This window comes from Gorilla gorilla, chromosome 10 (assembly GCF_029281585.2).
Source record: "Gorilla gorilla gorilla isolate KB3781 chromosome 10, NHGRI_mGorGor1-v2.1_pri, whole genome shotgun sequence".
Lineage (NCBI taxonomy): Eukaryota > Metazoa > Chordata > Mammalia > Primates > Hominidae > Gorilla > Gorilla gorilla.
The window spans coordinates 126,255,836-126,270,408 of NC_073234.2; the positions used below are offsets into that span (position 1 = coordinate 126,255,836).

Below are 14,573 nucleotides of genomic sequence, written 5' to 3' on the forward strand. Positions count from 1 at the left end.
TGAGGCCAGAGGTTCAAGACCAGCCTGGCCAACACAGACCCTGTCTCTGTTAAAAAAAAAAAAAAAAAAAAAAAAAGCCAGGTGTGGTGTAGTTCCAGCTCCTCAGGAGGCTGAGGTGGGAGGATCACTTGAGGCTGGAAGGTCAAGGCTGCAGTAAGCTATGACTGCACCACTGGACTCCAGTGTAGGCAACAGAGGGAGACCCTGTCTCGAAAAGAAAAAAAAAGGCTGGGCATGGTGGCTCACGCCTGTAATCCCAGAACTTTTTAGGAGGCCGAGGCGGGTGGATCACCTGAGGTCGGGAGTTTGAGGCCGGCCTGGCCAACATGGCGAAGCCCTGTCTCTACTAAAAATACAAAAATTAGCCAGGCGTGGTTGTGGGTGCCTGTAATCCCAGCTACTCAAGAGGCTGAGGTAGGAGAATCGCATGAACCTGGGAGGTGGAGGTTGGGGTGAGTTGAGACTGCACCATTGCACTCCAGCCTGGGCAACAAGAGCGAAACTCTGTCTCAAAAAAACAAAAAACAACCAAAAAACCCCCAAACACTTCTCATGCCAGCTGATCCCACTTTGTCCACAGCTAAGAATGGCAGTAGAATGCTATGTCACTCTATACAGAAACAAGACCACCTGAAGCTAAATAGATGCTCACCACGGAGTCAACAGGTCCAGTCTCACAGTGCACGCACTGAGCTACCACTCCTCCGAAAGCCATCTTCCCCCACGGCCTCATTGCCAAGTGAGGAACATCGAGAGTTTGTCTTGGTTGTTTTGTTCTTTTTTACAAACTATGGATATGTACAGTTGATAACTCAGGATTTCTAGCCAATAACCGTATAGTTAACATCGTCTTAGAATTTAAAAAAATGTCAGAAACATCTTTAAATGCCTTGCCATACCATCAAAGGGCACAGAGAGAGGAGAACACAAGAGTGCCTTTGCATTTTAAAAATCTTTGACTTGGCCAGGCACGGTGGCTGATGCCTGTACTCCCAGGAGTTTGGGAGGCCAAGGCAGGTGGGTCATGTGAGGTCAGAAGTTCGAGACCAGCCTAGCCAACATGGCAAAACTCCGTCTCTACTAAAAAATGCAAAAATTATCTGGGTGTGGTGGCGCACACCTGTAGTCCCAGCTACTTGGGAGGCTGAGGCAGGAGAATCGCTTTAATCTGGGAGGTGGAGGTTGCAGTGAGCCGAGATAGTGCCACTGCACTCCAGCCTCAGCAATAGAGGGAGACTCTGTCTCAAAAAAAAAAAAAAAAAAAAAAAAAAAAAAAAATCCCCAAGTTTGACTTATTTTCTCAGGATGAATCTCCACATTTAGGTTTCCTGGGTTGAAGAATATAAACATTTTTATAACTCTTGCTGTGTGAGGCCAAAATGTTTTCTGAAGAATCTACACCTGTGTCAGAAGTCTGTCACTGAGATAATGAGTGGCACTTATCTTATGGATTAGTACTGTTTTTACTTATTTTGCTTGTTTGTTTTTTGAGATGGAATCTCGCTCTGTTACCTAGGCTGGAGTGCAGTGGTATGATCTCGGCTCACTGCAACTTCCACTGCCCGGGTTCAAGCGATTCTCCTGCCTCAGACTCCCAAGAAGCTAGGACTACAGGCACGCACCACCATACCCAGCTCATATTTGTATTTTTAGGAGAGATGGGGTTTCACCATGTTGGCCAGGCTAGTCTTGAACTCCTGACCTCAGGTGATCTGCCTGCCTTAGACTCCCAAAGTGCTGGGATTATGGGTGTGAGCCACCGTGCTCAGCCCTGTTTTTATTTTGAATGCCATGGGTGGGGTAAAATATTTCACAATCTTTGCAGGCTTTAAAGTTCTCCATTTGGTCCTGGCAGTCTCAATAAATCAAGGCTCAGAGAAGTCCATTTGCTTTTCTAGGGGCACACAGCAAACCAGTGGCAGATCCAGGACTCCAGCATTCTGTCCACTGCGCCATTGTGCCTCATTGTGTTACAGGAAAGGGATCCGGATCCAGACCCCAAGAGAGGGTTCTTGGATCTCCTGCAAGAATGAATTCAGAGTGAGTCCATAGAGTAAAATGACAGCAAGTTTATTAAGAAAGTAAAGGGATAAAAGAATGGCTACTCCATAGACAGAGCTGTCCCGAGGTCTGCTGATTGCCCATTTTTATGGTTATTTCTTGATGATATGCTAAACAAGGGGTGGATTATTCATGTCTCCCCTTTTTAGATCATATAGGGTAACTTCCTGACATTGCCATGGCATTTGTAAACTGTCATGACGCTGGTGGGAGAGCAGCAATGAGGACGACCAGAGAACACTCGTCGCCATCTTGTATTTGGTGGATTTTAGCCGGCTGCTTTTCTGCAAGCTGTTTTATCAGCAAGGTCTTTATGATCTGTATCTTGTGCTGTCCTCCTATCTCATCCTGTGACTTAGAATGCCTTAACCGTTTAGGAATGCAGCCCAGTAGGTCTTAGCCTTATTTTACCCAGCCCCTACTCAAGATGGAGTTGCTTTGATTCAAATGCCTCTGACAATTGGAAGGGAGGCCAAGAGGGGTGCAATTCTGGATCCCACTAGGGAGGAATTGGAAACTTTGGATGTCAACAATGGCCACGGTCTCTGTATCTGATAGTTCTTTTTTCTTTCCTGCCTCAGTTTATTTGTACAAAGAGCACAGGAGGACAATAGTCCTGTGGGGATGACAGCCCAGGGGTCACACCAGTCCTTCCATCCTCATGTAGGCAGACAGAGACCTCTACTGTGAAGCCTTTGTCAGGGCCTGGGTGCCTTCGGGAGCCTGAGCTGGAAGTGAAGCTGGACCCCAAGTCTTGGTTTGATCCTTGGCCTTGGCCTTTGGCCGACAGAGCCTGACACGCTTGGCAGTGCCAGCACAAGGCAGGAGAATCACTTGAACCTGGGAGGCAGAGGTTGCAGTGAGCTGAGATCTCACCACTGCACTCCAGTGGGGTGATGCAGGCAGGTTAATGGAGCTTCCCAAGCTTGGAGTGGGTGATGCAGGCAGGTTGATGGAGCTTCCCAAGCTTGGAGTGGGTGATGCAGGCAGGTCGATCAAGCTTGTGGCCGATGCCCTTTGGGATCTTGGGCTTAGCCTCCTCGGGCTTTGCCACGGCCTTGATAGCCTTGGCACGTGCACCCATGGCCTTGGCATTGTTGGCCTGCATCTTCTTCAGGCTCTTTTTGTTGTGCTTCTTGGCAAAGCGCATGTTCCTCAGGAACTTAGGGTCCACCCCCTAAAGAGATTCATATCTTTGCGATCAGAATTTGTTTTTTGTTTGTTTGTTTGTCTGAGACAGAGCCTCCCTCGGTCACTCAGGCTGGAGTGCAATGGTGCAATCTCAGCTCACTGTAACCTCTGCCACCCAGGTTCAAGCGATTCTCCTGCCTCAGCCTCCTGAGTAGCTGGGACTACAGGTGCATGCCACCATGCCCGGCTAATTTTTTTGTATTTTTAGTAGAGACAGGCTCTCACCATGTTGGCCAGGCTGGTCTCAAAGTCCTGACCTTTAGTGATCTTTCCACCTTGGCCTCCCAAAATGCTGGGATTACAGGTATGAGTCACCATACCCGGCCTGTGATCAGAATTTTTTGATGCCATTTCTGTGCTGTTTTTGGGACTGGTTGTCTGCAGTGTGGTTCTTGGACTTAGCCATGTCTGCACCGTAACCTGCAGCCCCTGAAGCACCTGGTTCTGGAAGGGGAAGGCTGTATCTGATAGTTCTTGGTTGCAAACAACAGAATCCTCTCCAGCTGGCTTAAGTGGATGTGGAATGCATTGAAGGCCATTAGGCAGTCCATAGATGATCTGGTGGGCTTGGTGGCTCTGCAGCCGGAACAGAACTCACCTCCCTCCACCTGTGGGCCCATGCGCTTCAGCTTACACCATGGACTCTGAGGACTGGAGACATTCGGCCAGCACCTGTCCCAAGTTCTCCCAGCGGACTTCCCCTCTCATTGGCCACCCTGAGATCTCAGGTGGGCTCGATGAGATCTTGAGACCTGTGAGATCCAGGGTCCTCCACCCAAGTCTAGAATAAAAATCAGGACTTTGCTAGCAAGGAAAATGTGAGGAAGGGCTTTGTGCACGGTCTGCCTGTGTGGCCACGGCAATGTAGACTTGGCAAAAGAAGGCTACCCTGGCCTGACTTCACACAGTCTGTTGGCTCCAGCACCCAACACCTCATGAACCTATTCATCAGTCCTTTGTTTCCCAGGGAATTTTGTGTCCAGATTCCATTTCCTGGGAAAGGAGCTCTGATTGGTTTAACTTGCGTGAGGTGTTCTCTTCTTGTCCAATCCACCACAGAAGGAAGGAGGATTGGGGGACCTCGAATACCACAGGCGTGGAGATTACGCCACTCAGCAGGGCAGGGGAAGATGGAAGGGGCTGGAGTGGCCTCCTTCGCTGAGGAACAACAACAGTTTATTTGTTACCAAGAAAGCAAATGAAGTGAGACTAATGGCACCAGTGAAGTTGAGGCATCCACACTTTTTTTTTCCCCAAAATGATGTTATGTTATTCAATACACATGACAGCAGAAGTCGGAATCCAGACTACTTTACACTTAGCTTGTGGATCGGTACTGTTTTTATTGAATGTCATAGGTGGGGTGAAATGTTTCACAACCTTTGCAGACTTCAAAGTTCTCAATTTGGTCCTGGCAGTCACAAGAAATTGAGGCTCAGAGAGGTCTATTTGCTTTTCTCAGGGTGCAAAGCAGAGCAGTTCTCTCCATTACACTACTGCGCCGTCCCTGCCTGTGCCCCCTTTTCTAAGAATTTTTTTTGTTTTTTATTTTTCTGAGACAGGGTATTGCTCTGTCACCCAGGTTGGAGTGCAGCGGCATGATCATAGCTCATTGCAGCCTCGAACTCCCAGGCTCAGGTGTTCCTCCTGTCTCAGCCTCCTGAGTAGTTAGGACTACAGGTGCATGCCACCATTCCCAGCTAATTTTTGTATTTTTTGCAGAGACAGAGTCTTGCCATGTTGCCCAGGCTGGTCTCGAACTCCTGGGCTCAAGCGATCAACCCACCTTGACCTCCCAAAGTGCGGGATTACAGGCATGAGCCACTGCACCTGGTGAGAATTATTTTCACATTCCCTGTTGGGGACCACCTGACCATGGCCCCCTGGACCCACATCATTGGGCCAGGACATCAAATCTAGACTAGGACAATCTTGTTCTCTTGGGAAGAGAGGAGGACATTGGAGCATCTCTTGGGAAGAGATGAGGAAGTTGAGATGAGGACATTGATTTTTTTTTTTTTAAACTGAGTTCTAAAATGGGAACTTATAAGAAGCAAGATGGGAGGAAGAGGGGACAGCAGAGAAAATAGTCCTTAAAAAAAGAGGCCAAGTTGAGAGACCAGGTGGTTCCAGAGAGGGCTAGAGGGAGGAGCTGCCTTGGTTTCTGACAGCTTACTAGTTCTGGGTTCTTGTTCCTCATGGGATCTGCCTCCAACCTTCGTGAGATAGTCTTAGCATTCATACGATGCAGCATGCTTTAGATGAAAGAAACAGAAACTGCAATCCACACTGGCTTAAAAAACAAGAAAACATATTCATTCACGTAATAGGAAGTGCAGAGTTCCTATTGTTCATAAGGTGGGTTTCAGGCAAGGTATGATCAGGGTGCCAGCCACATTGTTCTGTAATTCTCCCTAGGCTCCTCCCTCCATCGTGTGTTAGCCTTGATCTCACACTGGCTTCCCTCATAGTTGCCAGAGGGCTGTCAGCAACATGAGGGGCAACATGCTTTCTTGTTTGCATCCATAAGGGTAGAAAAGCATCTCCCTCCACCCCAAGTTCTTCCTTTCTGTCTGATAGGCCACTGTCAGTTGCACGCCTATTCCTGGACCAGTAGAAGTTTCTGGGAGAATGCTATGCACTAATTGGCTTAAACTTAGATTCCCAGTCATTGGCAAGGAGGATGATGGGATGGCTGTGATTTGCTAACACTAATGGAGATCTACCTTGGAGGTATGTGTAAAACTCAACTGCTCCTGGTTACATAGGCTCAACGGGGAAGGACTGTTAGCTGAACAAATTGGGATCGGCTGGGAAGAAGGAAAGGGAAACAGATGAGGAGGCCAAAGAAAAAAATTCATTTTGAGATAGTTCGAGTGGGTTTCTGATTTTTGTAACCAAAGAGTCACTTGGACTGTCAGTTTTCTGGTCTGCGTCCAAATGCCTCTGCCTGGTCCCTCTGCGGCTTGGCTCTAATTTCTTCCTGTGTTCTGGAGGCTCTGCTGTCGCCAACATTTCCCACCTCTGGCTCATCGCTTTGGCAAGCTGGCATCTCACCCTGCTCCAAGTCCCGCTGATGAAGCAGAAGGTCCCTTTAGCAGAATCGATTCTGACATGTTCTAATTAAAAAAGCCTGGTATGTCTCTGCATGGGGCTGCTGAGAGCTGCGCCCATAAAGACAAAGAGAGTAAATTCGTCGGAGGAAGGTCTATTTTTAACAAGTCCCGAACCTAATTGAACTTAATCATTTTTCAGTCGTTGACACTTGAAATGTGTGAGTCATTGGGCTCTGCATGGAGCTGAGTGCTGGAGCAGCCCTTTAAATATCAGAGATGGGAGATATCAGCTTGCAGGGCTGCTCAGCTTTGGGGCTGTGGTTTCAGTCAGGGTGTGGAAAAGCGTGGGGCTCTAGAGACAGGGAGCCTTGGGTTCAAATCCTGGCTGCTCCACTGACTGCAAAACTCGGTTTCTCTAAGTCTGTTTCCCCATCTGTAAAATGAGGATGGTCAAGTGTATCCAAAACACTTCATATGAATCATTTGGAGGCAAGGCCTGACATGTAGCTGTTCATAATCTATCCTTATCTTACTTGACATGAATATTGATGTTTCCTTGCAGAAACGGTAATTCGTTTGATCTGGACTGTGTGGCCCGAACCCTGTATGTAATATACTGTCCCACTGACTTCCCTCATGGTTACAACGTGGCTGCCAGCAACATTAGGGGCAACACACTCCCTTGCGTACCATATTATCTTTCTGAAACCAAAAACATGGTAAGTTCTTTTTTTTTTTTTTTTTGAAACGGAGTCTCACTCTGTCACCCAGGCTGGAGTGAGTGTGATCTTGGCTCACGGCAACCTTTGCCTCCTGGGTTCAAGCAATTCTCCTGCCCTAGCCTCCCGAGTAGCAGAGACTACAGGCACCCACCGGGTGTGTGCCACCATGCTGGGCTAAATTTGTTGTATTTTTAGTAGAAATACAAAAAAAAAAAAAAAAAATAGAAATACACGGGGTTTCACCATGTTGGCCAGGCTGGTCTTGAGCTCCTGACCTTAAATGATCTACCCACCTCAGCCTCCCAAAGTGCTAGGATTATAGGCATGAGCCAGCGCACCTGGTCTCCAAAATATGGTAAGTTCTAAAACACACCCTGTCCCAAGAATTTACGGATGAAGTGGAGACCTTAGCAGGGCTGAGCTACTACAATCCACTCAGGGGGCTAGGAGTTAAAGTGGAAATCACATGGAATCAAAATTACTGTAGAAAACAGTTACCCCCAATAATTTTCCATTAATTCTGTGATTGTTTCTAGAGCTTAGCCCCAGAGAAAGTAGCTGACTTGTGTTTCAGGGCCGATTGTATGAAAAATATGTATCTTTAAACCACTAAACTCCGTTAGGGCAGTGAAAAGCTCACTTGCCTGGATCACACTTGGGTTCCCGTGTTATGCTCACAGTGGGTGGGGGTCAGGTGGATGTTCTGAAGAAAATTCTCCTGCACTGATGAAGTTATTTTTCTCATGAAATATTTCTCTTCCCCCCCAACATTTTTTAAAATTTATTTTTATTTTATTTTATTTTTCAGAGTAGGGAAAACTGGGCTCCTTTGAGTTAGCTGCGTGTGAAGTCTGTACCTAGCAGGGCTGCTGTGAGCATGAGTGTAGGTGTAGGCTAAGAAGACGGTGAATGGGGTGTGAGTGGGGCGAGGTGGACCAGCGATTGCATGGCGTTGGCCGAGGGAGGGGCTAAGACTGTTGATTGACTCAAGAAGTCACTTAGCGTCATGAGGGTCCGGGTAGTCTGGTAAGGGGTCGCTGGAGAGTGTGTCGCCCCTCTCCCCCAACCAAAAGCTTCCCTCCAACCAGCTGCTCTTGTCCTCTCCTTCCGAGGGCCCTGTGCCCTCCCAGTGGACTTGCAGGGGAGAACGTCCATGTTTGTGCGAGTCACAAAGGCGCCCGTTCCAGGGGTCCCAGAACGCCCGGGCGTGGGGCTGGGGGTGTGGCGCAGCGAGGCCGCGCAGCAAGCAGTCCTCCCGGCACCGTCGGAAGCGCAGTTGCAGCAGCCGTCGGACAAGCGGCTCGAGCAGCCACGGACAAGCAGTCCGGGCCCCGCCACTGGTAAGTTTCGCCGCCCGCCCGGCCGCGCCTGCTGCGCCACAGCTCCCCCTGCCAGGGAAAAGGAAAGAGCGGTCGCGGTCCCCAGTCTATTCAGCTCTCGCTGCCGTAAGCCTTGAAAGTATCAGGGTCTCCCGCAATCATGCATAAATAAATTGTAGTGTGTAAAATAACTCCAGAGCCGCGCGAGGTGGCTCATGCCTGTAATTCTAGCACTTTGGGAGGCTGAGGCAAGAGGATCGCTTGAGCCCAGGGGTTCGACACCAGCTCGGGCAAATTCGTCTTTACAAAATATTTAAAAACTTAGCCGGGCGTGGTGGTGCCATTTGTAGTCCCAGCTTCTTGGGAGGCTGAAGGGGGAGGATCGCTTAAGCCCGGGAAGGTTGAGGCTGCAGTGAGCCGAGATTGAACCACTGCACGCTAGCCTGGGTGACAGAGAGAGAGAGAGACCCTGTCTCAAAAAAGGAAAAAAAAAAAAAGTTCAACAAATTTTTATTTTCCTCCCATAATAATCCTTAAAAAACAAAAAACAAAACAAACAAACAAACAAAAAACAAGAAAAACAACAACAACAACAACAACAAAACTGTGTATGTGTTTCTGTGCTCCTGTTTGGCTAGTGCCCTAAGCACATGTTTAATTCCAGGTTGTGCAGCCCTGGCTCAATATGATCCATATAGCTGCCTGTCCCAAGGTCCCTAGGGAATCCTTCGGGGGCAGGCTTGTCTTTTAAAGGCAGGTTGTTAAAATTCAGAAGCAGATGAGGTGTAGACCTAATTAGATATTAGATAAATGAAGATGATCTCTGCCTGGAGGAAACTTCATTCATTCAAACTGTATTTGCCAAGAGCTGCCCATGCGCCCAGGACTATGGATGCTGTGGTGAATAGACTGAGGCCCAAGGAGCAGGAGGCCCTTGCCTGACGTCCCCTGACCTGGGCCGCTGGGCTTCTCTGCACTTTTCCTCGCACACGCTGTTCCCCAGAAGTGGGCAGCTTTTAGATTCCTGCCAGGAACTGCGAAGTCAAATTCCTGCTGGCTCTAGGCAGTTACAGAAAATGTGAGAATTGTGGGGAGGGGAGGTTAGCCAATAGGGAGGAGTGGGGCCTGTGGCCAGGAGAGTGAGTGCATGACCCGTATTTATGTTTTGAAACACTGTGGAACAGAACTGGAGGTAGGTTGAATTGGCCCCATGGGCTGTGAGTTTGAGACCCTTGAATGAGAGGGTGGTAAGCCAGGGGTCAGGACATCCGGGAGATGCTCTGCAGGCCAGGCTATGAGGATGGGGGTGAGGGGGTGGATCTGTTCCCCAGGGAATGTAGGAGCCCATCCCAGAGGGCACTGACCGAAAGGGAAAGGCCTGGGTTAACATCTGGAACCTGAAGAGAAGCCAGCACCCTAGGGGAGAGTGACTATGTATGCGCATATGGATCAGCAAAAAGGCAGGAGGTGATGGAGCTTTTGGTTCCTGGAGAATGGTGCATAACCCAGCCAATGATCTCATGGGCCAGACAGACTGGTACTTGAAAATCCCACTTCACAAACAGGCTACGTTCACCCAGCGTCTGTCATGAGCTAGGCACTATGCTAACCACTTTACAAACATTATTTTACGCTGAGATATGGGTGTGGGTATCCCCATTCTACAGATGAGGAAACTGAGGCTCAGAGAGGTGAAATCACACTGTCAGTGAAGGTCAGGTATACCCATTTCATGTTATTAAGATGGTGCATTCCAAATCCACTTAGGACCCGAAGGGCCCTGGGACATAGAACAGCTCCTGGACAATATGAAATTGGAGCTGCCCCAAATTCCAGGGTTGAAAGAGGTCCCAGAGACAGCATCCTTTGCCCAAACCTTATTAGTCAGGTAAATCCTCCTACAGCTTCTACCCCTACCTGGAGGACCCTTCCAGAAATGATCAAGATACAGAACCATTGTCTTATACCACTTCCCTGCCTGTGGGAATTTCCCAACATCAGACAATTCAGTTGGCCCCCAAACCCTCAAAAACATCAGGGAAAATCCAGAGGTTCCTACATTACCAGCCACTATTTTCCTATCACCCATTAACCTGAGAACCATTTTCAAGGTATGGACCATGTCAGTTAGGAATGCTTTAGGCTTCAATGAACAAAATATTTGGTGACTGCCTTAAACAACAGTGACTGTTGTTGTTTCACCTAACATGATGTCTAGAGGTAGGCAGTTCCAGGGATGGGGCAGTAGCCAACAGTGTCAGTTAGGACCTAAATTTTTTCCTATCTTTCCTCTTTGCTGTCTTTAGGTGTGATGGTGATATTTCTCTTCATGGTCATGGGATGGTTGCCACTGCACCATCATGCATGCCTTCACAATAATTTCTAAAAGCAGAAGGAGAGAGGAACACGAACAAGCTCTCACTTCTTTTTTTTTTTTTTTTTTTTTTGAGACGGAGTCTTACTCTGTTGCCCAGGCTAGAGTGCAGTGGTGCAATCTCAGCTCACTGCAACCTCCATCTCCCAGGCTCAAGCGATTCTCCTGCCTCAGTCTCTTGAGTAGCTGGGATTACAGGTGCCCACCACCATGACCAGCTAATTTTTGTATTTTTAGTAGAGACGGGGTTTCACCATGTTGGCCAGGCTGGTCTCAGTCTCCTGACCCCAAGTGATCTGCCTGCCTTGGCCTCTCAAAGTGCTGGGATTACAGGCATGAGCCACTGCGCCTGGCCCAAGTTCTCACTTTTTGTCCCAAAGGAATGGAATATACTTCTCCTTATGTCTCATTGGCCATATCTGGGTCACATGTCTATCATTAGACCAATCATTGACAAAGGGAAGTGGGGTTACCATGATTAGCAGGAACCAATCATGAGTCATCCTCTGGGACTGGGCACATTGAAGGGGTACAAAATCAGATTTGTGTTAGACAGAAAGAAGTTAGGGTATTCTCTGAGGCATGCTAGCTGCTGTACAAATACATCCCCACATGTCACTGGCTTAACACAACAGAAGTTAATTTTGCATTTGTGTAACAGCCCAATGAGGATGTTCATGGTTGGCAGGTGACTTCTTCTACAAGTAGATCTGGGGACCTGTCTTGTGGCTCTGCCTCCTATAAATGTCAGATGAGGCAGGAAAGGATGGAAAAGTCACATCCACTTCTTAAAAGTCATGATCTGGAAGTGACAGACTTCCCCTCTGCTCACATCCCATTGGTGAGAATTCATCAGAGAGCCCTGCCTGGATCCGAGAGGAGCAGGGAGGCAAAGCCCTGGTTGGGCAGCTAACTCACACAACAATGCCACATGGAGGGAAGCAACTGTTGGGGAGGCAATGAACTGATCTCTTCCAGGCTGATCTATCTCATCCTTGCTTTTAAGAAGCATCCAGGCTGGACGTGGTGGTTCATGCCTGTAATCCCAGCACTTTGGGAGGCCGAGGTGGGTGGATCACCTGAGGTCATAAATTCGAGACCAGCCTGACCAAAATGGTGAAACCCCGTCTCTACTAAAAATACAAACTTAGCCGGGCATGGTGGTGCATGCCTGTAATCCCAGCTACTTGGGAGGCTGAGGCAGGAGAATCGCTTGAACCCGGGAGGCAGAGGTTGCAGTGAGCCGAGATTGTGCCGTTGCACTCCAGCCTAGGCAACAAGAGCGAAATTCTGTCTAAAAATAAATAAATAAATACAAATAAAAAGCAGCGTCCAGTCTTTTACAGATCTCTTTGCTAGCCACTTTCCACTAGATACTGCCTATACTTGAGCGCAAATCGTTTTCTGAACACTCCTTTCAGTCACTTTCTTCTCACCCTTTGCCCGGGCAGTTCTCTCTGCCCAGAATACGCCCCCAACCTCCAACTTTTCTTCTCTGCCTGGTGAACTCCTATTCATTCCTCAAAACCCAAGTTAAAAGTCATCTTCTTTGTGGAGCCTTTTTTACTATTTTGTCATAGGCAGGATTTATGGCACTTTGCAGGCTGACTTACCACTGAAGTCCACAGTGTGTAGCATACAGTGGGGGCTCAGTTTATGTGCTAAATAGATGTAAGTACTTCAGGTATGAGAACTCATTTGGTTGCAAGCAATAGAAAATGCATCTCAGGTTGCTTTAATGGAATATACTGATTTCTGTAATTGGACATTACCCAGAGGTATGTTCAGGCTTGGCTAAATGCTGGTGCTTGGATGATGTTCCCAAGCCTTAAGATTCAGTCTGTCTTCATTTTGTCTTCTCTCCTCCATTTTAGCTTGGTTCTCAGCCTCTTGCAGAGGCGAGATGGCTGTCAGCCCCTCCTGACCTTATCCACCGAGATTCAAGTGCAGCAGGAAACAAAGTCTCTCTCTTCTTGAGTGTTCCAGCTTAAATTCCACCATTCACTCAGGTTGGACTAGCTAGCTTCATGTGCCCATCCACCCCTGAAGAAATCCCAGGCTAGAGGGCTGAGATCATGCAGATTGACTGGGATCTGGTGCTCTGATTCTCCCATCCAGAGTCAGATGCCCCAATCTTGAAGGTGGTGGGGTATGGTCAGCCCCCAGGAGTGCAGGAAGGTGTGGCTTCCCATGGGAAATTCAGGGTATTGTTACCAGGAGATAGAGGAACACCCCTCTCACCCTCATCAACATTCACCACCCTGCACCTTCGCCCTCTGAAACAATCCATATCCTGCCATATCATCCTAGCCACTGTGTACTGAGCACTTACTACGTCCCAAGCACAGTGCTGAGTGTCTTACACACTCAATGACATGGCTTCTAGAATTTCTCCCATTTTCCAGGTGAGGAAAATGAGGACTACAGAACTGAAGTGACTTGCCCAAGGTTAATAAGTGGCTTTGGAGGAATTTGAAATGAGATCTGATGATTGGCACAACCAATGCTTTAAACCATTGCATTGCAGGACCCTCGATGGTGGCAAAGCTGGAATTTCTGCTTTTGGAACCCAGCTCCTGCAGTCTGGAATTGGCTGTGCAGTGGGTCTCACAACCTCAAAGGATGTGATGTGTGGGATTAATGCTGTCCCTTGCTCTGAATAACTATGGGCTAGATGAAGTTCAAGTGGTGACATGATAAGAATACTGACTCCTGCTCTAAGATGGGAGGGTGGGGATTCCCTGACAGCTGCAATTGAAGTTGGGCACATTTCTATATAACCCCATCAGGGGACACACTGCCCCGATGCCTTTTTTTTTGTGAGATGGAGTCTCACTCTGTCACCCAGGCTGGAGTGCAGTGGTGCGATCTCGGCTCACTCACTGCAATCTTTGCCTCCAGGGTTCAAGCAATTCTGCTGCCTCAGCCTCCTGAGTAACTGGGATTACAGGTGTGTGCCACCATGCCTGGCTAATTTTTTTGTGTTTTTTGTAGAGACAGGGTTTCACCATGTTGACCAGGCTGGTATCGAACTCCTGACCTCAAGTGATCTACCGACCTTGGCCTCCCAAAATGCTGGGTTACAGGCATAAGCCACCATGCCCGGCCCCCTGATGCCATTTTGCCCCCTCTTTGGGTACACAGGGAGCAGGAGGGTAACTGACACGCCAGAACCATCTGCCCAGCTCCTAATAATAAATGGTGAGAGAAACAGGTTCCAGGCAAACATTGCTTTAAAACAAATAAGTGCCTTTTGTCACGCCTGGGCAGCCATCTGGGTATCCTCCTCATGTGCCAAGGTGTGGGTGGAGGAAGGGATGGCAGGGGGAGGGAGGAGGTGCCGTTCTGACCTGCACCCCCAGCAGGGGTGGCTTACAAGTTCTCTTCCTTTTGCCACCATGAACAGGGCATTGCAGAGAGACAGAGAGAGAGAGAGGAAGGCTCGCTGGCTTTGAGCTCTCTGGGTACAGTGTCTGAGTGGAGGCAAAGTGCGGTTCCTTCAAGATGTCTGTGGTAGGTGATGCCAGCTCCCAGCCACAGAGCACCTACTATGGGGTCAGGCACTGTGCCGTCCACTTTACACATGTTAGCTCGTCTCATCCTGACAAACAGATCTGTGCTCACCCATTTTGTAGGTGGGAGGCTGGAGGCTCAGAGACATCCAGTGACTCAGCCAAGTTCCCACTAGATGGCACAGTCAGAGTTTGAACCCAGAACCCCAAAGAATACCCTCCCCTCACCACAGTATGCAATTACAAGTCAGTCATCTCTCCACCCTAGCAAGCCAGGGTGGGTTTTCCATGTAATAGACAAGCAGCTGACATCACCCAAGGGAAGGTCTTCCACTTCT

At 48.5% G+C, this 14,573-nt stretch overlaps 2 protein-coding genes across 5 annotated transcripts in view; one reads left to right on the forward strand and one right to left on the reverse strand.

Annotated features, from left to right (window-relative positions):
- Positions 1-2,742: 2,742 nt before the first annotated feature.
- LOC101143804 (large ribosomal subunit protein eL29-like) lies at positions 2,743-3,658 on the reverse strand. The gene is given in 3 exon segments (XM_019039175.2): positions 2,743-2,879; positions 3,013-3,278; positions 3,591-3,658. Coding segments are annotated over 3 exon segments (471 nt in total).
- A 4,382-nt stretch (positions 3,659-8,040) lies between these two features.
- The window catches only part of CCDC63 (coiled-coil domain containing 63), a 59,227-nt gene continuing 52,694 nt past the window's right edge, over positions 8,041-14,573 (forward strand). The window contains exons 1-2 of one of the 4 annotated variants that reach the window (XM_019039176.4): positions 8,041-8,370; positions 14,130-14,236. In XM_019039176.4, coding sequence (XP_018894721.2) covers positions 14,228-14,236 — 9 coding nt within the window. In that variant the 5' untranslated portion in view covers positions 8,041-8,370; positions 14,130-14,227. Of the gene's footprint in view, positions 8,371-12,618; positions 12,902-14,129; positions 14,237-14,573 lie in introns of those variants that run through there. The other 3 variants (XM_063694331.1, XM_063694330.1, XM_055359050.2) reach the window with 3 other exon arrangements.